The sequence below is a fragment of the Phyllobates terribilis genome, unplaced genomic scaffold (genome assembly GCF_046119375.1).
Source record: "Phyllobates terribilis strain yellow unplaced genomic scaffold, ASM4611937v1 Scaffold_7__3_contigs__length_470593459, whole genome shotgun sequence".
NCBI lineage: Eukaryota > Metazoa > Chordata > Amphibia > Anura > Dendrobatidae > Phyllobates > Phyllobates terribilis.
The window spans coordinates 108,556,398-108,574,855 of record NW_027362767.1 but is presented as its reverse complement, the minus strand read 5'-3'; the positions used below and the strand labels follow the sequence as shown (position 1 = coordinate 108,574,855).

General features: G+C 44.8%; 1 protein-coding gene across 2 annotated transcripts in view; it reads right to left on the bottom strand.

The window, feature by feature from the left end:
• The window catches only part of G2E3 (G2/M-phase specific E3 ubiquitin protein ligase), a 50,297-nt gene that overhangs the window by 5,870 nt on the left and 25,969 nt on the right, over positions 1 to 18,458 (bottom strand). Inside the window, exons 10-13 of one of the 2 annotated variants that reach the window (XM_073639048.1) lie at positions 17,698 to 17,824; positions 12,952 to 13,238; positions 11,559 to 11,740; positions 40 to 212 (exon numbers count right to left, since the gene is read on the bottom strand). In XM_073639048.1, the coding sequence (XP_073495149.1) occupies positions 40 to 212; positions 11,559 to 11,740; positions 12,952 to 13,238; positions 17,698 to 17,824 (769 nt within the window). The remainder of the gene's footprint in view (positions 1 to 39; positions 213 to 11,558; positions 11,741 to 12,951; positions 13,239 to 17,697; positions 17,825 to 18,458) is intronic. The other variant, XM_073639049.1, reaches the window with a different exon arrangement.

Here is an 18,458-nt window from a genome sequence, read left to right as displayed (position 1 = left end):
TAGCAAAAGATTATTTTATCGTCTTGACAAAATCTTCACCTTTCAAGCGGTTCCTGCACGCGGCGAATGACGTGGTACGAAAGAATATTTTTGACCAAGATGCTTTTGTCACTAACACTATGTATAAGGCGCAAGGTGCCAGTGTTCTGCAGGTAGTCAAAATAGTGAGCAGTGACGGCCTTCAGCTCACTAATCCTGTGACACGACTGTATCTGAGAAAACAGAAGGGAACAAGGCACAAAACATTTCTGATCATAAAACAATGAAACGTATATTACAATGAATGGCGGATTAGGTTTCTGAGTGTAAACGCAAACATACACGATAGATGCATGAACCACACTAAGGCCACGTTCACACCTTCAGTATTTGGTCAGTATTGTACATCAGTATTTGAAATACAAAACCAGGAGTGGGTGATAAATACAGAAGTGGTGACGTGTTTCTATTATACTTTTCCTCTGATTGCCCCACTCTTGGTTTTGGCTTAAAAATACTGATGTAAAATAATGACCAAATACTGAACGTGTGAATGTGGTCGTAGGGTGTAACTGGCTTCAATGTAACACAATTACATCAATATTTCATGCTGGAGGGGGATATGGTATCTCCACGGTCACCTGCTTCTTGATTCAAGTTAAATGCACCAGAATTCTGCCACCATTTGTCCTTAAAAAGACAAAAGAAAACAAAAACGTAACTGTCCTTAAAGACTTGCACCATACTGACCATGTGTTTTAGATGCTTTCTGCGCCTTGTCCAACAAGGGGTCATGGCCTAAAGAAAGACCCTGACAAATTTCTGGCACAGAAAGGTGGTGTACACTTAGATTAGACAGTATGAAGACATGCCAGAGCTATCAAACAGCATGAATCACTGACACATCTGAGCTTACTTACCCTCCCCAAGCTCGATGCAGTCTGTTTTGCTGCAGCAGAGACATCATATGAACAGCGCTGCAACCAATCACTCAGCTCGGCAATTGGCTACAGTGCTGTGGATGTGACGTCACTACTGCAGCTAATCAACGAAGACCGGCGCAGTGAAGAGAGACAGCGCTGGTGACACTAATCTAAGTTCCCTGACCCTAGTATTATACTCCCCAACCAACATCTTCAGCTGTTCCCAGCGCCACTCCAGTCTCACACCGCCATCTTCTGAATGACCGGATGTCAGAGTAACGGTCACAAGCTTGCAGGGTAAGTCTATGAGACCCTCGTCCTGGCTCTCAGACTTACAATGAGTAGTGACTTCCGGCTTGTTCAGCAAACACTGGAGTCATCCGGCAGATCACAATCTGCAGAAGACAATAGGAGGGGTACTGGGAACAGAAGAAGATGATGGCTGCTAAGTATGAGACTAGGGGCAGGGAACTTACATAAGTGACACCACTCCAGAGGTAAAGTAAAAAAAATAAAAAAAAAATAAAATGCTGCAGTGCTGCTTAAAGGGGTTGTCTGGTCAAAGCCAATAAGTCTGCAGTTACTCTTTGTGACTGCAGACTTAGGAATCACCCCAAGGCATGCACTGTGTGCTGCGGAGATTTGCTGGTTTTAGACCCAGGAACGGAGAGTATGTTTGAGTTATACAAACCCTCAGCCAGTAGGTGCAGCCTCACTCTATACACTTGTAGGGAGCGAGGCCACGCACTCTAATCAGACACACCCACAGACCGCCAACGTCCCTGGTCGGGGCGCGGCCTCTGCTCAATACAAGTGTATGGAGTGCGAGGCCACACCCACTGGCTGGGAGTATGTATAACTCATACAGTACAGACCAAAAGTTTGGACACACCTTCTCATTTAAAGATTTTTCTGTATTTTCATGACTATGAAAATTGTACATTCACACTGAAGGCATCAAAACTATGAATTAACACATGTGGAATTATATACTTAACAAAAAAGTGTGAAACAACTGAAAATATGTCTTATATTCTAGGCTCTTCAAAGTAGCCACCTTTTGCTTTGATGACTGCTTTGCACACTCTTGGCATTCTCTTGATGAGCTTTAAATGAGAAGGTGTGTCCAAACTTTTGGTCTGTACTGTACATAGCCTCCATTCCCAGCGGATCCCCGCAGCTCAGTGCGTGCGCCGTGGGGATTCATAAGTCTGCAGTAAAAGACTGACTGGACAACCCCTATAAAAGTTGGCCAATACTTACTTTGCCCACTTCTGACATGGGACTCTTCAACTAATGATGCACCACATAAGTAAGTTAAATTAAATTTCTGTAGATCTGTTCTGCACAGATTTATCACTTAACCCCTTTACAACCCAAGGTGGTTTGCACGTTAATGACCAGGCCAATTTTTACAATTCTGACCACTGTCACTTTATGAGCTAATTACTCTGGAACGCTTCAACGGATCCCCCTGATTCATGATTGTGGTAAAATTTCTTCGGTATCACTTTCGTTTAAATGGAAAAAAAAAACGGAAATTTTCAAAATTTGCATTTTCATGCCCTTAAATCAGAGATGTCACACAAGAGACTTAATAAATAACATTTCCCACATGTCTACTTTACATCGGCACAATTTTGGAACCAAATTTTTTTTTTTTTTGTTAGGGAGCTGTAAGGGTTAAAAGTTGACCAGCGATTTCTCATTTTTCCAACAAAATTTACAAAACCATTTTTTTAGGGACCACATCATATTTGAAGTCACTTTGAGGGGTCTTTATGACAGAAAATACCCAAAAGAGACACCGTTCTAAAAACTGCACCCTTCAAGGTGCTCAAAACCGCATTCAATAACTTTATTAACCCTTCAGGTGCTTCACAGGAATTTTTGGAATGTGGAAGAAAAAAAATTAACATTTAACTTTTTTCACAAAAATGTTATTTTAGACCCAATTATTTTTATTTTCGCAGGGGTAACAAGAAAAATGGACCCCAAAATTTGTTGTGCAATTTCCCCTGGGCACGCGCAGATACCTCATATGTGGGGAAAAAACACTGTTTGGGCACACGGCAGGGCTCGGAATGGAAGGAGCGCCATTTGACTTTTTGAATGTAAAATTTGCTTGAATAATTAGCGGACGCAATGTTGCGTTTGTAGAGCCCCTGATGTGCCTAAACAGTGGAAACCCCCCACAAGTGACACCATTTTGGAAACTACACCCCTCAGGGAACTTGTCTAGATGTGTGGTGAGCACCCTGAACCCCCAAGTCCTTTACAGAAGTTTATAACATGGAGCCGTGGAAAAAAAAAAAAAAAAAAAAAAACTTTTTCCACAAAAATTATGTTTTAGCCCCAATTTTTTTATTTTCACAAGGGTAAGAGGAGAAAATGGACCCCAAAAACTTTTGTGCAATTTCTCCTGAGTATGCCAATACCCCATACGTGGGGAAAATACAGTGTTTGGGCGCACGGCAGAGTTCAGAAGGGAAGGAGCACTGTGTGACTTTTTGAATGCAAAATGGTCTGGAATCGAGAGCGGACGCCATGTAGCGTTTGGAGAGCCCCTGATGCGCCTAAATAGTGGAAACTCCCCACAAGTGACCTCATTTTGGAAACTACACCCCTCAAGGATTTTATCAAGGGGTATAGTGAACATTTTGAACCCAGAGGAACGACACAGAATTTGATAATATTAGGTCATCATATTGAATAAGTTGTCATTAGTCTTGAGCGCAAGTGCTCGCTACTTGAGTTTGCATCGGGTACTCGGTAATGCACCATGTATCAAGGGTGCTCGAGTGACCTGCTCGAGTCCCCGCTCGCATGTTTCACGGTTATTAGACACCCAAAAAAAAACATGGCAGGCCATCCCCACGATATTTTTTTGGCCGCGAAGCATATGGGGCGGAGACTCGAGCATGTCACTCGAGCACCCGCGATACTCAGTGCATACACAAGCACCCGATGCAAACTCAAGTAGCGAGCACTTGCGCTCAACACTAGTTGCCATGTTTTTTTTTTTGTTTGTTTTTTCTTTACACTTTTGAAAAAAATCCTAACCTCAACCCTAGCCCAACCCTAACCCTACCCCAACCCGAGAGTTTATTTTTTACGCCGTTCCTCGTGCGGTATAAGTGATCAGACAACTTTATTCTTCGGGTCGGTGCGACTACAGCGATACCAGAATCATATCGGGTTTTTATGATTGACAGCTGTCACACACTAAAAGATGCATTTTTTTTTTTGTAAAAACCGGAATTAGTCTTACCGGTAATGAGGTTTCCAGGAGTCCACATGACAGCACCATAGGAGGAGTAATCCCATATCCTGTGTAGGGACAGGAAGCACAAGAGGTTAAAAGCCCTCCCACCCCAACCTCCTCAGTGATTTTCCAAGAACCACATTGGCTGGGTACAACAAAATTTTATTTTTAGACTTGCTTAGACATATGTTAGAATCACATACAGTAGCAATATAGGGAGGGAAATAAGGGTGCTGTCATGTGGACTCCTGGAAACATCATTACCGGTAAGACTAATTGCGGTTTTCCAGTACGTCCTCATGACAGCACCATAGGAGTATACCCAAGAACTCCTAGCTTAGGGTGGGATAACTGCATGAAGTACCTTCCTACCAAATGCAGATCTATGCTGTGAGAGAACATCTAGCTTGTAGTGTTTGCAGAAAGTAGTGCGTCCTGACCAAGTGGCTGCGGTACATATCTGTTCAATGGTAGCCCTTGCTCTAGTTGCCCATGAGGTGGAAATTGCTCTGGTGGAATGGGCTTTGATAATTTCAAGGGAAGGCTGTCCTTCTGAAAGATATGCTAGATTAATCATGGATGTAACCCATCTAGCTAAGGATGGTTTTGAAGCCTACCTGCCTCTATTTTTTCCCCCAAACTGTATAAAAAGATTAGAGTCTAATCTCCAGTTCCGAGTGGCTTCCAAATAGGCCAACACTGCTCTGCGGACATCGAGCTGGTGGAACTCTTCCTCCCTCTGATTACTAGGGTTTTCGCAGAATGATGGAAGAACCACTTCTTGGTTTAAGGTCATTGATGACACCACCTTCGGGGAGAAACTTGGATCCAGCTTCAGAATGATGCAATCATCCCGAATCTGCATACAAGGCTCGACAATAGATAGAGCCTGGATTTTACCCAACCATTTAGCCGTGGTGATTGCCACCAAGAAGACTATTTTCAGAGTCAAGTTCTTTATTCCCAATTCATTAACTGGGCCGAAGGCAGGTTTACAAAGGACTCTCAGAACAAGATTCAGATCCCACGGGCGGCGGGGGGGGGGGGGGGGATTCTCTGGGTAGGCCTAAGTCTCTGGATAGCCTTAACAAACCTGATTATCCAGGGATGCGAGGACAATGATGTGTCTAAGAAAGCACCTAGTGCCGCAATCTGCACCTTCAAGGTACTTGGTCTAAGACCTGCGTCAAATCCTGCCTGCAAGAAATCAAGGATCGCAGGGATGTCTGGCTGAGAGGTGTCTACCGTCCTGTGGAACTGACAAAAGGTCTTCCAGACTTTTTTATATATGGCCTGAGTTACAGGTTTTCTACTAGCCTGCATAGTCTGGATCACTCTGGCGGATAAGCCCTTATTCTTCAGGATCTTACCTTCAGAAGCCAGGCTGAGAGCTGGAGTTGTTGAAGATTCCGATGCAACAGTGGACCTTGCGTCAGAAGATCCTCCTGAAATGGTAAAACGATTGGGTCTTCCAACGCTAGATGATGTAGAAGGGAGAACCAACTCCTCCTTGGCCAGAACGGGACAATTGCTATGACTGTCGCCAGATCTTCCTGAATTTTCCGCAGCATTCTCGGAATTAGAGGGGCAGGTGGGAAGGCATATGTTAGGTCCTCTCTCCAATATTGTGAGATCATCCACTGCCAGAGGATGATCTCCTGGGTCGAGAGAGAAGAAAGATGTTGTCTTTGCATTCGTTCTGGATGCAAAAAGGTTTAGGTGCGGCTGACCCCATCTGCGAGTTAGTTGCTGGAACACCTCTTCGTTCAGTTCCCATTCTGAAGCCTTCATCTGACGCCTGCGGAGATAATTTGCCTCCTGATTGTCGGATCCCCGAAGGTGAACTGCTGAAATGGAGCGAACTATTTTCTCTATCCCTAAGAATATCCTTTTGGTCAGGGACTGGAGAAGTGGATGTCTTGGTCCGCCCTGATGTCTGATGAAGGAGACTGCCGTGATGTTGTCCGACAGGATTTTTACATGTCTGTTTCTTAAGACCGCCCAGCTTCTCTGTAGGGCTTCCCAGATCGCCTGTAGTTCCCGAAAATTTGATGATCGGGTCTGAATCTCTGTGGACCATGTTCCTTGGAGATAAGAATCTCCCACTCGAGCTCCCCATCCTGAGAGACTTGCGTCCGTGGTCACTAAAAGACAAGGTTCCAGAATCCACTGCACTTCCATCTGTAGATTCTTCTGGTCGAGCCACCAGTGTAGAGAGTCCTGGGCGTCTCTGGACAAAGACATCCTCCTGTCTAGGTAATTCTGATGTCCGTCTGTCACTTCCAGGATGCATTTCTGTAGAAGCCTGGAAAGGAACTGGCTCCATCTGACGCAGGTGATGCATGACGTCATAATTCCCAAAATACTCATTGCCTTTCGGATTGAAGGTTTCTGCTCTCTTGAAAAAGAACGAATCCTTTGTGGAATTGAGAGCATTTTGTCTTCCGGGAGATAAGACATTCGCCTTCGGGAGTCGAGCTGGACTCCCAGGAAGATGTGTGAAGTACTGGGGATAAGATTGGATTTTTCTTTGTTCACAATCAAACCCAGGTTGGTAAATGTCTGTAGCACAACTTCCAGATGTTGCGTCATACCTAGAAGAGATCCTGCCACCACCAGGAAGTGGTCCAAGTACGGAATGATGGTAATATCCCTGAGTCGGATATAGGCCACCACCTCTGCCATGATCTTCGTAAAGATTCTGGGAGCAGACGACAGGCCAAAAGGGAAGACATCGGAACTGGTAGTGTAGAATCTGACCGCCTGATGGTAGTGCAAACCTCAGATATTGCTGACTTGAGGAATGTATTGGCAGGTGGTAGTATGCATCTCTGAGGTCCAGGGGGCACATTACCGCATCTGCGTCTATTAGAGGAACAGCTGATCTTACTGATTCCATGCAGAATTTTTTGTAACGGACCCATCGGTTTAGGGGTTTCAAGTTGATTATTGTACGGAACTCGCCTGACGGTTTCTTTATTGTAAACAGAGAGGAGTAATGGCCCTGATGTTGTTCGTGTTCCAGAACTGGCACAATAACCCTCTGAAGTAGCAGCTTCTCTATGTCTGCCCGTAGACGGGAAAGAAAGGTAGAGGAACCCTTTGTCAGGCGGAATTTTTGAGGGTGATCTTGAGAAAATTCTATCCTGTAACCCTGTGCTATAGTTGTTAGTATCCAGGGATTTTGAGTGACCAGATGCCAACTGTTTTTGAAAAACTTTAATCGCCCCCCCCCACTCTGACATAGTCATTGTCGTTTTGGACGGGAGCTAGTATTGGGCTGGTAATTCCTATCTTTGCTCCTCTTATTAAAACTACAGCTTGTGGACCCCCCTTTTTTCTGAGTGCTATAGTTAGGGGAGGGGAAGGGTTTGCGAAAGGGCTGCTCCTTCTTTTTCTCCTCAGGGAAGCCCTTTTTCTATCGGACGCTTTTTCTAGAATGTCATCTAGTACAGGTCCGAATACTCTGAGCCCTGAAAATGGAATAGAGCACAGCTTGTTCTTAGAAGCTGTATCTCCAGACCATGTTTTTAACCAAACAGCTCTATGGGCTGAGTTGGAAAGCACATTATTTCTGGCCACAAATCTGACCGATTCCGCCGAAGCGTCGGCCAAAAAATTTGTTGCCATCTTTAAACAGGGGCAATGATTGAAGGAGAGTTTCCCTCGGGGTACCATCCCGTAGGTGACTCTCCAACTCTTCTAGCCAAATTCTCATGGATCTGGCAATAGATGTAGCAGCGATATTAGATTTAATGATTGCCACCAAAGATTCCCAGGCTTTTTTCAAAAGTCCGCCCACCTTCCTATCCATAGGATCTTTAAGTCCTGACGAGTCCTCAAAAGGGATAGAGGTTTTCATGACCACTTTAGCCACTGGGACGTCAATTTTAGGAACAGTGTCCCACTGGGTCAAAAGATAGTCGGGTGCAGAAGTCTCGTGGTATAGAGAGTCTCTTCTCCGCATCTTCCCATTCCTCCAGTATCATGTCCTTCACATGAGCATTAACAGGAAAAAACATGGATCTCTGGGTTTTAAGACCACCAAACATCTCATCCTGAATGTTACTGCTCTTCTCCGTTTCCTCTACTTGCATAGTGTTTCTGACGGCTCGTAGAAGAATATCCATATCATCTGAGTTGGAACATTTATCTTTTCCTTTCCCCGCACTGAGGTAGACTAATGGTCTCACTGTCAGAGTCGCCAGATGGGTCGATTTCACCCTCAGAAAATGGTGCTATATCTTCTCTGGGTCTTTTGGGTCCGGGGACATCCTGGACTCCTGAACCTGGGGGCTGTAGAGACATGATAGAAGCCAGAACTTCTTCTTTAATTATACTGCGCATCTCATTTAATAAATCCCCGTGCTCCTCCTTTAGCATGGAGGCTCTACATTCAGCACATAGACGCTTTCTATACGAGTCGGGAAGTCTGATGTTACAATCCAGGCACCTCTTGGATTTTACTGTGGCCTTTTTTCCCGTATCCTTTTTTTTCAGAAGGAGGAGGTAACTGCCCAGAGACATCCTATAAAAAATATGGAGGGCCTGGTAAGCGCAAGCCCCATTAGCCATATAAAAAGGGGTATTGGTACACTTACATGACTCTGGGGCGATCCAGGGTGGGTATCAGGGTTTGACACGTCAGCCATTGTACTGCCAGGGGTGTCAAAGCTGTAAGCCTGCCTATGCTGCTCCCCAGCCCCCCCTTCTTATACCTTACCTGGTCGTCCTGTCATTTTCTCCTGCTCCCTGGCATCTGGTCTAACCGCGGTTTGAATTTCCCGCGCGACCGCCACCGGAAGTCGTCATCTCCAGACTTCCGGTTTCGATGCCGGGCGGTCCTGGAGCCAGGAGAAGCCAGACTCGCCCAGAGAAGGACGCCGAGAGCCCCGGCGATGGGGAAGCAGCACCCGGAGGCTCCAGCACACCGGAGGGCTGAGGGACTCCCGGCAGGGAGTGTCGGCCCAGGACCCGCTTGACGGCGGGAAGGAGAGAGAGCCGCAGCCCCACCCCCCAATCCCTTGAGGTAAAAACCTTTTCTTTTCTTCAGTGCTCTTGCACCAGCGCTCCTCCTGCACTCCCTGTCCTGTGTAGGGACAGGAAAAACACTGAGGAGGTTGGGGGTGGGAGGGCTTTTAACCTCTTGTGCTTCCTGTCCCTACACAGGATATGGGATTACTCCTCCTATGGTGCAGTCATGGGGACATACTGGAAATCTAGTATAATATTTTGAGAGCTATAATTTTTCCAGATTTTGGCAGACAGTCATGTGACGGCTCGTTTTTTGCGGGATGAGTTGACGTTGTTATTGGTGCCATTTTCAGGCACGTGACATTTTTTGATCGCTTTCTATTCTGATTTTTGGAGGCAGAAAAAACAAAAACAACAATTCAGGAATTGTTTTTTTTTTTTTTTATTCTGTTCCGCGTGTGGTAAAATTGATAAGGCAGCTTTATTCTTCGGGTCAGTACATTTACAGCGGTACCACATTTATATTGTTTTTCTATGTTTTGGCGCTTTTACATAATAAAAGCAATCTTATAGAAAAAATTATTTTTTGCGTCGCTTTATACGGAGAGTTGTAACTTTTTTATTTTTTGCCTGATGGAGCTGTATGGCGGCTTGTTTTTTGCGGGACGAGATGACGTGTTCAGAGGTACCATTTTTATTTATATTCGTCTTTTTGATCGCGTGCTATTCCATTTTTTGTTTGGCGGTATGATGATAAAGCATTGTTTTTTGCTTCGTTTTTTTTTTTTTTTTTTTTTTTTTTTTTTTAGTGTTCACTGAAGGGGTTAACTAGTGGGACAATTTTATAGGTCAGGTCGTTCCAGACACGGCGATACCAAGTATGTGTACTTTTGTTTGTTTTTCAGAATATTTATTGATGGGTACATTATATTTTTATTTTTGGTGGATTATTTTTTAAATTTTTTTTTTAGATTTTTACAATTTATTTTTATTTTTTTTTTCACTTTGACAGTTTTTTTTTACTTTTATACTTTGTCCCACTATGGGACTTTCACTTTTATTCTGATTGCCTGTATAGCACAGGAATGGAGCACCATCCCTGTGCTATGCAGGCTATCAGTGCTGCACAGGGAGAAGATAGTTTGGTCATGCACTGCGCATGACCAAAATATCTTCCTGCTGTCTGGTGACCCGGATGTTGTCATGATGACATTGGGTCGTCATGGCAACATCCAGAAAGCAGCGGCAGACAGCGCTGGAGGCCGGAAGAGGAGGTGAGTATTGCGATGACCTCCTCTTAGCCACCTCAATGCTGCGATAGACTTCGATCGCAGCATTGCGGGGGTTAATGTGCCGGGAGCGGTGCGGGACGACAGAAAAAAGTAAACAGATATTACAGCAGGGGATCACAGCTGACTCTCTGATGTAAAACATTGCTTAAAAACACGCAGAGAAATGATTGATCTCACAAAAACAATCAGCTGTGATTCCGTGCTGTCTTGTCTGTATACTCTCTCTTGCTTCATCCCCTGCCCAGGAGATGTGGTATGATCAGACCATGTCCCTGTATGGTCAGACACAGCCATTACACAGTACACAGCAGGGGCACATTTATAAGATTATCTCAGCACAGGAACATTTTATTTAAACACATCCAATTGTGGAAGTTATTATTATTCCAAGATCTATTGATTTAAAATTAACTTTATTTGTAAGAAAACCCATTTAATGTATTATTTCACCAATAAGACCACAGATAAAAGAAAACTTATTTATTTAGGCCTACATCTAAAGAAAGAAAAATGTCATTCCTTAAAGTGCACCTGTCAGCAGGATTGTGCTCAGTAAACTACATACAGTGTCAGGTGGGCGACATTACACTGATTAATATGATACCGTGGTCGATGAAATTTGAACTTTGGTTCTTGTGTAATCTTTATGTTCAGTTTGTAGATAATGATATGCTTGTACTCCGGGGCAGCCTGTGGGGGGCGCGCTATCAAGTGCTCTGCTTACATATTCATCTGTATGCTCTTATGACAGCTCACTGTGCCTTCACTGACCAGCCTCCTATTTTACATAATGCATCTAGTAGTGCGGGGCTTGGTAAGTGAAGGCACAGTGAGCGGTCATAAGAGCATACAGATAAATATGTAAGCAGAGCACCAGATAGAGAGTCCCCACAGGCTGCCCCAAAGCACGGGCATATTATTATTACCTCCAAACTGAAAGTAAAGATTACACAAGAACCACAGGACGGATTTCATCAACCAAGGTATCATATTAATCAGTGTAATGACACCCACCTGACAGTGTATGTAGTTTACTGAGCACAATCCTGCTAACAAGTGCACTTTAAGAGGACCACAATCCATGGTACTGGACAACCAAAACTTGTAAACTTCCTATTTTCTTACCTTCAGTATTGCCTGCAACACACTGGGATCGGCTACATCCTCTAACATTGGTTGTACGTGGTGGGTATCATAAATAAGGCAATAGAAGAGAGTCGGTGAAAAAAAGCTTGGTGCCGGCCCCCCGTGAACCAACGCAATGGCCACCATTCTGCCAGCTTCATAGTACAGGTCGTCGGCTAGTGCTGTGGAGTGAGAAAACACTGCACATTATTATCTGGTGAATGAATTTGCATAGTAGTAGACTAAAATCTAAATTATATCCCAATTGTATCCAGTAAGAAGTTACTGGGGACATGAAAATGGACGGGGACTGTGTGATGAGGACAATACTGCTGATCTGTTCTGTCAGGGCACACAGATGGCATAAAAGGCTGTGAACCGAGATATTTTTTTATACTGGCGTACTCATTTACAGCCATTCATCTGAAACGCCAACATGTCAGGGTCTTCCCCCCACATAACCGGCAGTGTGAAGGGTGTTGTCTAAGTAGGCGGCGGGGAATCAGTTCTTCATTTGAGCTGCATTTTGCAATGGATTTTCCATATTGATAAGAATACAGAAGATATGGATACCGCACAGTTTCACCGTATGCTTATCTTCCACATTCCGCCCTGCTCCTCACCATTAACATCGTGGATGCTAATGCGACTGCACTGGGCAGAACAGAAAATACTGCAAATGATTAGCAGTGGGGTAACCAGAAGAGATTTCAGGAATGATCTTGCACAGTTTTATATTGACCCAATCCATGCACTTTCCACAGCACTTGTATATAAAGCTAAATACACACTGAAATAAATCCACAAGTGTTTCTGCGACTCCAATTGATACAAACACATCATGCACATCGAGATACATTTACCAAGCCAATATCTGTTCAGTTTTTTTTCTTCACATAGGGCTTGTTGACATGTTGCTTTTGCAGAAAAAAAAAAATGCAGCGTTTTACTGTACCAGCAAAGTGAATTCAATTTCTTTGATCTCATTCACAACGCTGCTTATTTTTTTCTTTGCAGATTTAAAGCTGTTTCATATCTGCAGCATGTCAATTCTTTCAGCGTTATTCACTTTATTGAATGAGGGGTAAAAAAAAAAAAAAAACGCACAGAAAAGCTGCGTAGTTTACAAAGTGTTATTCCTGCAGATATAACACGGACGATGATCGCCTAGCAGTGCACGGACTGGAAGGTGGCTGTCCTGATCCAAGAAATACAGGCTGTCACGCTCGGGTCAGGAGAGCCGCCGGCCAGTCCGAGCACTGCGATGTGATAGTCGTCCGTGCTCTTACATTACCAGATTTTTCTGCATTGTAATATGCAGACTGTATACACAACGCTAGCTGTACATTGCACAGCACCCAGCGCTGAATCACACTGGGAATATTATACTCACCATTTATATTTAGTGAAAGATTTTTATGCTCCGATCCTTCAAACACGTTGGAATTCTGGACGTCATCAAGCAGCAGATGAAAATATGACGTCAGAGACATCGCCTCAAATTTGCCTTCATTACTGCATGAGATCTGTAGAGTGTTGTACGGAGAAAAACATTTCCTGCGGAAACAAATGATGGAGCTGCTCCAGAGGGACTTGGTTTGCACTTTTATAGTGAATCTGGAGTGATTTATCTGAGACTTCAGCTCCTTCAGGATATCAGAAACGAATCTCGGAGCCTGCCTGGTAATAAAAATATACAACAGGCTGGGTAATCATACAAGGCACAGAAACGGAGGTAATTCAATAATAGAATGAAAACCACTATATTACATGCTGCAGAAACGGAGAAAGTAAACTACACCTGAAGATGTGTCTTGGAATTTACCTTTAAAGAGAAGTTGTCAGCACGATTTTGTAAAGTAAAGACATGGCTGTAATGGCGCAGTAATACGGATTACATCGATACCTTTGGTAAAACTATCTCTGCTTTGTGGTTCTTCCTTAACCCCTTTCTGACATTTGTGGTAATAGCACGTCCTTGTGCCCTGGGCCTATTGAGCCAGGGACGTTCTATTACGCATAATAACAATAAAAATAATAAAAGTACACATATGTGGTATCGCCGTGTCAGGAACAACCTGACCTATACAACTGTCCAACCAGTTAGCCCCTTTAGTGAACACGGTAAAAAAAAAATAAACAAAGTAAAAAACAATGCTTTATCATCATACCGTCAAACAAAAAAATGGAATAAAACACAATCAAAAAGACAAATGTAAATATAAACTGTACCGCTGAAAACATCTTGTCCCGCAAAAAACAAGCCGCCATACAGCTCCATCAACCCCACCCCCAAAAAAAAAAATTATAGCTCACAGAATAAAGCGATCCAAAAAAGAAAATCTTTTTTCTATAAAATAGCATTTATTGTGTAAAAGCGCAAAACAAAAAAACACAACAATATAAATGTGGTACCGTTGTAAATGTACTGACCCGAAGAATAAAGCTGCCTTATCAATTTTACCACACGCAGAACAGTATAAAAAAAACAAACAAAACAAAAAAAAAGAATTCCTGAATTGTTGGAATTTGTTTATTCTGTCTCCCAAAAATCAGAATAGAAAGCGATCAAAAAATGTCACGTGCCCGACAATGGTACCAATAACAACGGCAACTTGTCCTGCAAAAAACAAGCCGTCACATGACTGTCGGACGAAATATGGAAAAATTATAGCTCTCAAAATATGGCGATGCAAAAAGTAGTCTTGTGACAGCTGTCAATCATAAAAACCCGATATGAATCTGGTATCACTGTAGTCACACCAACCTGAAGAATAAAGTCGTCTAATCACTTATACCGCACGAGGAACGGTGTAAAAAAACTCTAGGGTTAGGGTTGTGCTAGGGTTAGGGATTTTTCAAAAGTAAAGAAAAAAATAAAAGACTACGATATGGCGCGACTAGTGTCTCCTCCCTATATATTTTGCAGCTGTTATACAGCCAAAAACACCTAGCGGGGATTGCCTGCCATGCACGAGCGATCCCCGCATGTTTTTTTTGGGGTGTCTAATAACCATGAAACATGCGGGGCAGGGACTCGAGCATGTCACTCGAGCACCCGCGATACATGGTGCATTCCCGAGTACCCGATGAAAACTCAAGTAGCGAGCACTTGCGCTCAAGACTAATGACAACTTATTCAATATGATGACCTAATGTTATCAAATTCTGTGTCGTACCTAGGGGTTCAAGGTGCTCACCACACACCTAGTTAAGTACCCTGAGGGGTGTAGTTTCCAAAATGGTGTCACTTGTGGGGGGGTTTCCACTGTTTAGGCACATCAGGGGCTCTCCAAACGTGACATGGTGTCTGCTAATTATTCAAGCTAATTTTACATTCAAAAGGTCAAATGGCATTCCTTCCCCCTTCCGAGCGCTCAAACAGTGGTTTTCCCCCACATATGGGGCATCAGCATGCTCAGGGGGAATTGCACAACAAATTTTGGGGTCTATTTTTTCCTGATACCCTTGCAAAAATAAAAAAATTGGAGTCTAAAGTAACATTTTTGCGAAAAAAGTTAAATGTTCATTGTTATCTTCCACATTCCAAAAATTCATGTGAAGCACCTGAAGGGTTAACAAACTTTTTAAATGTGGTTTTGAGCACCTTGAGGGGTGCAGTTTTTAGAAAGGTGTCTCTTTTGTGTATTTTCTGTCATAAAGACCCCTCAAAGTCACTTAAAATGTGATGTGGTCCCTAAAAATTTTTTGTTGGAAAAATGAGAAATCGCTGTTCAACTTTTAACTCTTATAACTTCCAAAAAAAAAAAAATAATTTGGTTCCAAAATTGTGCAGCGGTAAAGTAGACATGTGGGAATTGTTATTTATTCACTGTTTTGTGTGACATCTCTCTGGTTTAAGGGAATGAAAATTGCGAAATTTTCAAGATTTCCACCAAATTTCAGATTTTTTTCACAAATAAACGCAAGTGACATAGAAGAAATGTTACCACTATCATGAAGTACAATATGTCACAAAAAAAAAAAAAAAACCAATCAGGGGGATCCGTTGAAGCGTTCCAGAGTAATTACCTCATAAAGTGACAGTGGTCAGAATTTTAAAAATTGGCCCGGTCATTAACGTGCAAACCACTCTCAGGAGTTAAGTGGTTAATCACCATTTAAAGATTTCTGCCAATTAGATTTCGGTGCACAGCGGCTGGACTGCGCACTGGGTCTTCTCTTCCCGGTCTGACAGTGGCCTGCCTCCGGTCTGACAGTGGCCGGCCCCGGCGCCTGCCTCCGGTCTGACAGTGGCCGGCCCCGGCGCCTGCCTCCGGTCTGACAGTGGCCGGCCCCGGCGCCTGCCTCCGGTCTGACAGTGGCCGGCCCCGGCGCCTGCCTCCGGTCTGACAGTGGCCGGCCCCGGCGCCTGCCTCCGGTCTGACAGTGGCCGGCCCCGGCCAGGACAAAAATTCTCTTTATAAAATGTAAAGTTAAATATTTTATTGAATAGAAAAAAAATAATAAAATCCAAAATACAGTCATACATGTAGCATGTATCCACGATTGTTCACTCACCCACCGGGTAAGTGGCCGGGGAACCACAGAGCGGAGGGCAGGCCGAAAGGCCGGGAACCACAGAGCGGAGGGCAGGCCAAAAGGCCGGGGAACCACAGAGCGGAGGGCAGGCCGAAAGGCCGGGAACCACAGAGCGGAGGGCAGGCCAAAAGGCCGGGGAACCACAGAGCGGAGGGCAGGCCGAAAGGCCGGGGAACCACAGAGCGGAGGGCAGGCCGAAAGGCCGGGGAACCACAGAGCGGAGGGCAGGCCGAAAGGCCGGGGAACCACAGAGCGGAGGGCAGGCCGAAAGGCCGGGGAACCACAGAGCGGAGGGCAGGCCGAAAGGCCGGGGAACCACAGAGCGGAGGGCAGGCCGAAAGGCCGGGGAACCACAGAGCGGAGGGCAGGCCGAAAGGCCGGGGAACCACAGAGCGGAGGGCAGGCCGAAAGGCCGGGGAACCACAGAGCGGAGGGCAGGCCGAAAGGCCGGGGAACCACAGAGCAGAGGGCAGGCGGAAAGGCCGGGGAACCACAGAGCGGAGGACAGGCGGAAAGGCCGGGGAACCACAGAGCGGAGGACAGGCGGAAAGGCCGGGGAACCACAGAGCGGAGGGCAGGCGGAAAGGCCGGGGAACCACAGAGCGGAGGGCAGGCGGAAAGGCCGGGGAACCACAGAGCGGAGGGCAGGCGGAAAGGCCGGGGAACCACAGAGCGGAGGGCAGGCGGAAAGGCCGGGGAACCACAGAGCGGAGGGCAGGCGGAAAGGCCGGGGAACCACAGAGCGGAGGGCAGGCGGAAAGGCCGGGGAACCACAGAGCGGAGGGCAGGCGGAAAGGCCGGGGAACCACAGAGCGGAGGGCAGGCGGAAAGGCCGGGGAACCACAGAGAGGAGGGCAGGCGGAAAGGCCGGGGAACCACAGAGCGGAGGGCAGGCGGAAAGGCCGGGGAACCACAGAGCGGAGGGCAGGCGGAAAGGCCGGGGAACCACAGACTGGGAGGAGAAGACCCAGTGCAATGTCCGGCCCCTGTGCACCAAAAACATCAAATGGTGATTACAGAAGAACCACAAAGCGGATTTCTTCACCGAAGGTAACAATGTAATCAGTATTACAGCGTCATTACAGCCATGTCTTTACTTTAAATTACAAAATTGTGCTGACAGGTTTTCTTTAAAGTAACTGTCAGATGGTTAATATTTTTTTCTAAGCAGAATGGTTTTAAAATAACAAAGAGGCATTCTCGCCTTACAGCACCCCCATGGATCCAGCGCAGGCCACTCTGGAGGCTTGCACCGGATACCAAAGCAATGTCTACTCCGTTGGAAAATCTGCAGAACCATGACCGCTACAGCCTGTGATTAGCTACAGCAGTCAGGTGACTGAAGAGTGTGTCAAAGAAACACCTGAAGAAAGGTGTTAAATGCACCATATTCAGTAGGACATGTACAACTCTGAATAAAGTCAGTACACCAGAAAAACTTGCACATGCTGTGAACTATAAAAGTAGACTCAGGAACACCACCATATGATCACTAGCCAAAAATTTTTCAGGTTTTTTCGAACATTCAAATACGTTTTTCTCCACCACAGCAGTAGTTCACACACATGTACAGAGCTTATGAACTTATGGTACTTACTTTAAGAGAACTTGCCTTGATGCTTTGGATTGCCTTCTACATTTTGGAGATTGCTGGTCGGCTTCAAATCCTGAATTATCAAGGGTTTTCGAACAATTAAGGGATGCGGGGCGCGATCTTTTTACTGCTATGTAAAAAATGGCAAAACAATAACAATACTTCAGATAATAATAGTTACAGATAATAAACAGAGGAAAAAAACCATAACATCTCTACTTTACGCAAAACATATCTCTTTGAATATAATTGCATGTAATTTCCAGTTACAAAGATAAAAAAAAGGCTATTTTAAAAGGAATCTGTCAGTATGTAATCTCAGGGTAGCATGAAATAGGCACTGAGACCTTGATTCCAGCGATGTGTCCCTAATTAGGCTGTGTTTCAATACAATGAGTATTTTATCAGCAGGAGATCACTGCCTGGACTAGCTGCCCACAAGTCTCCTAGTCAAACCAACCACCCAGCACTGATTAGTAGCTTTGTGTGTCAATATACATTGCACATAGAAAACTACTAATCAGTGGCGTGGGCAGGTTAGCTTTTGAGCTTGGCTACATCTACAGCCACAAAAACTCTGATAGTTTACTTGGTGCAGCAGTTAGGACACAAAGTGACATCTCTGGAATCAGGGTCTCTATCCCTACATTATGCTGCTCTTAGATGAGGTAGCAAATGACTGGTGACAGATTCCCTTTAGAAGTTGCATGTCCTGTTCTAGACTTGTAGTTTGGGCAGTTAGCACTGCAGCCTTGCAGCACTGG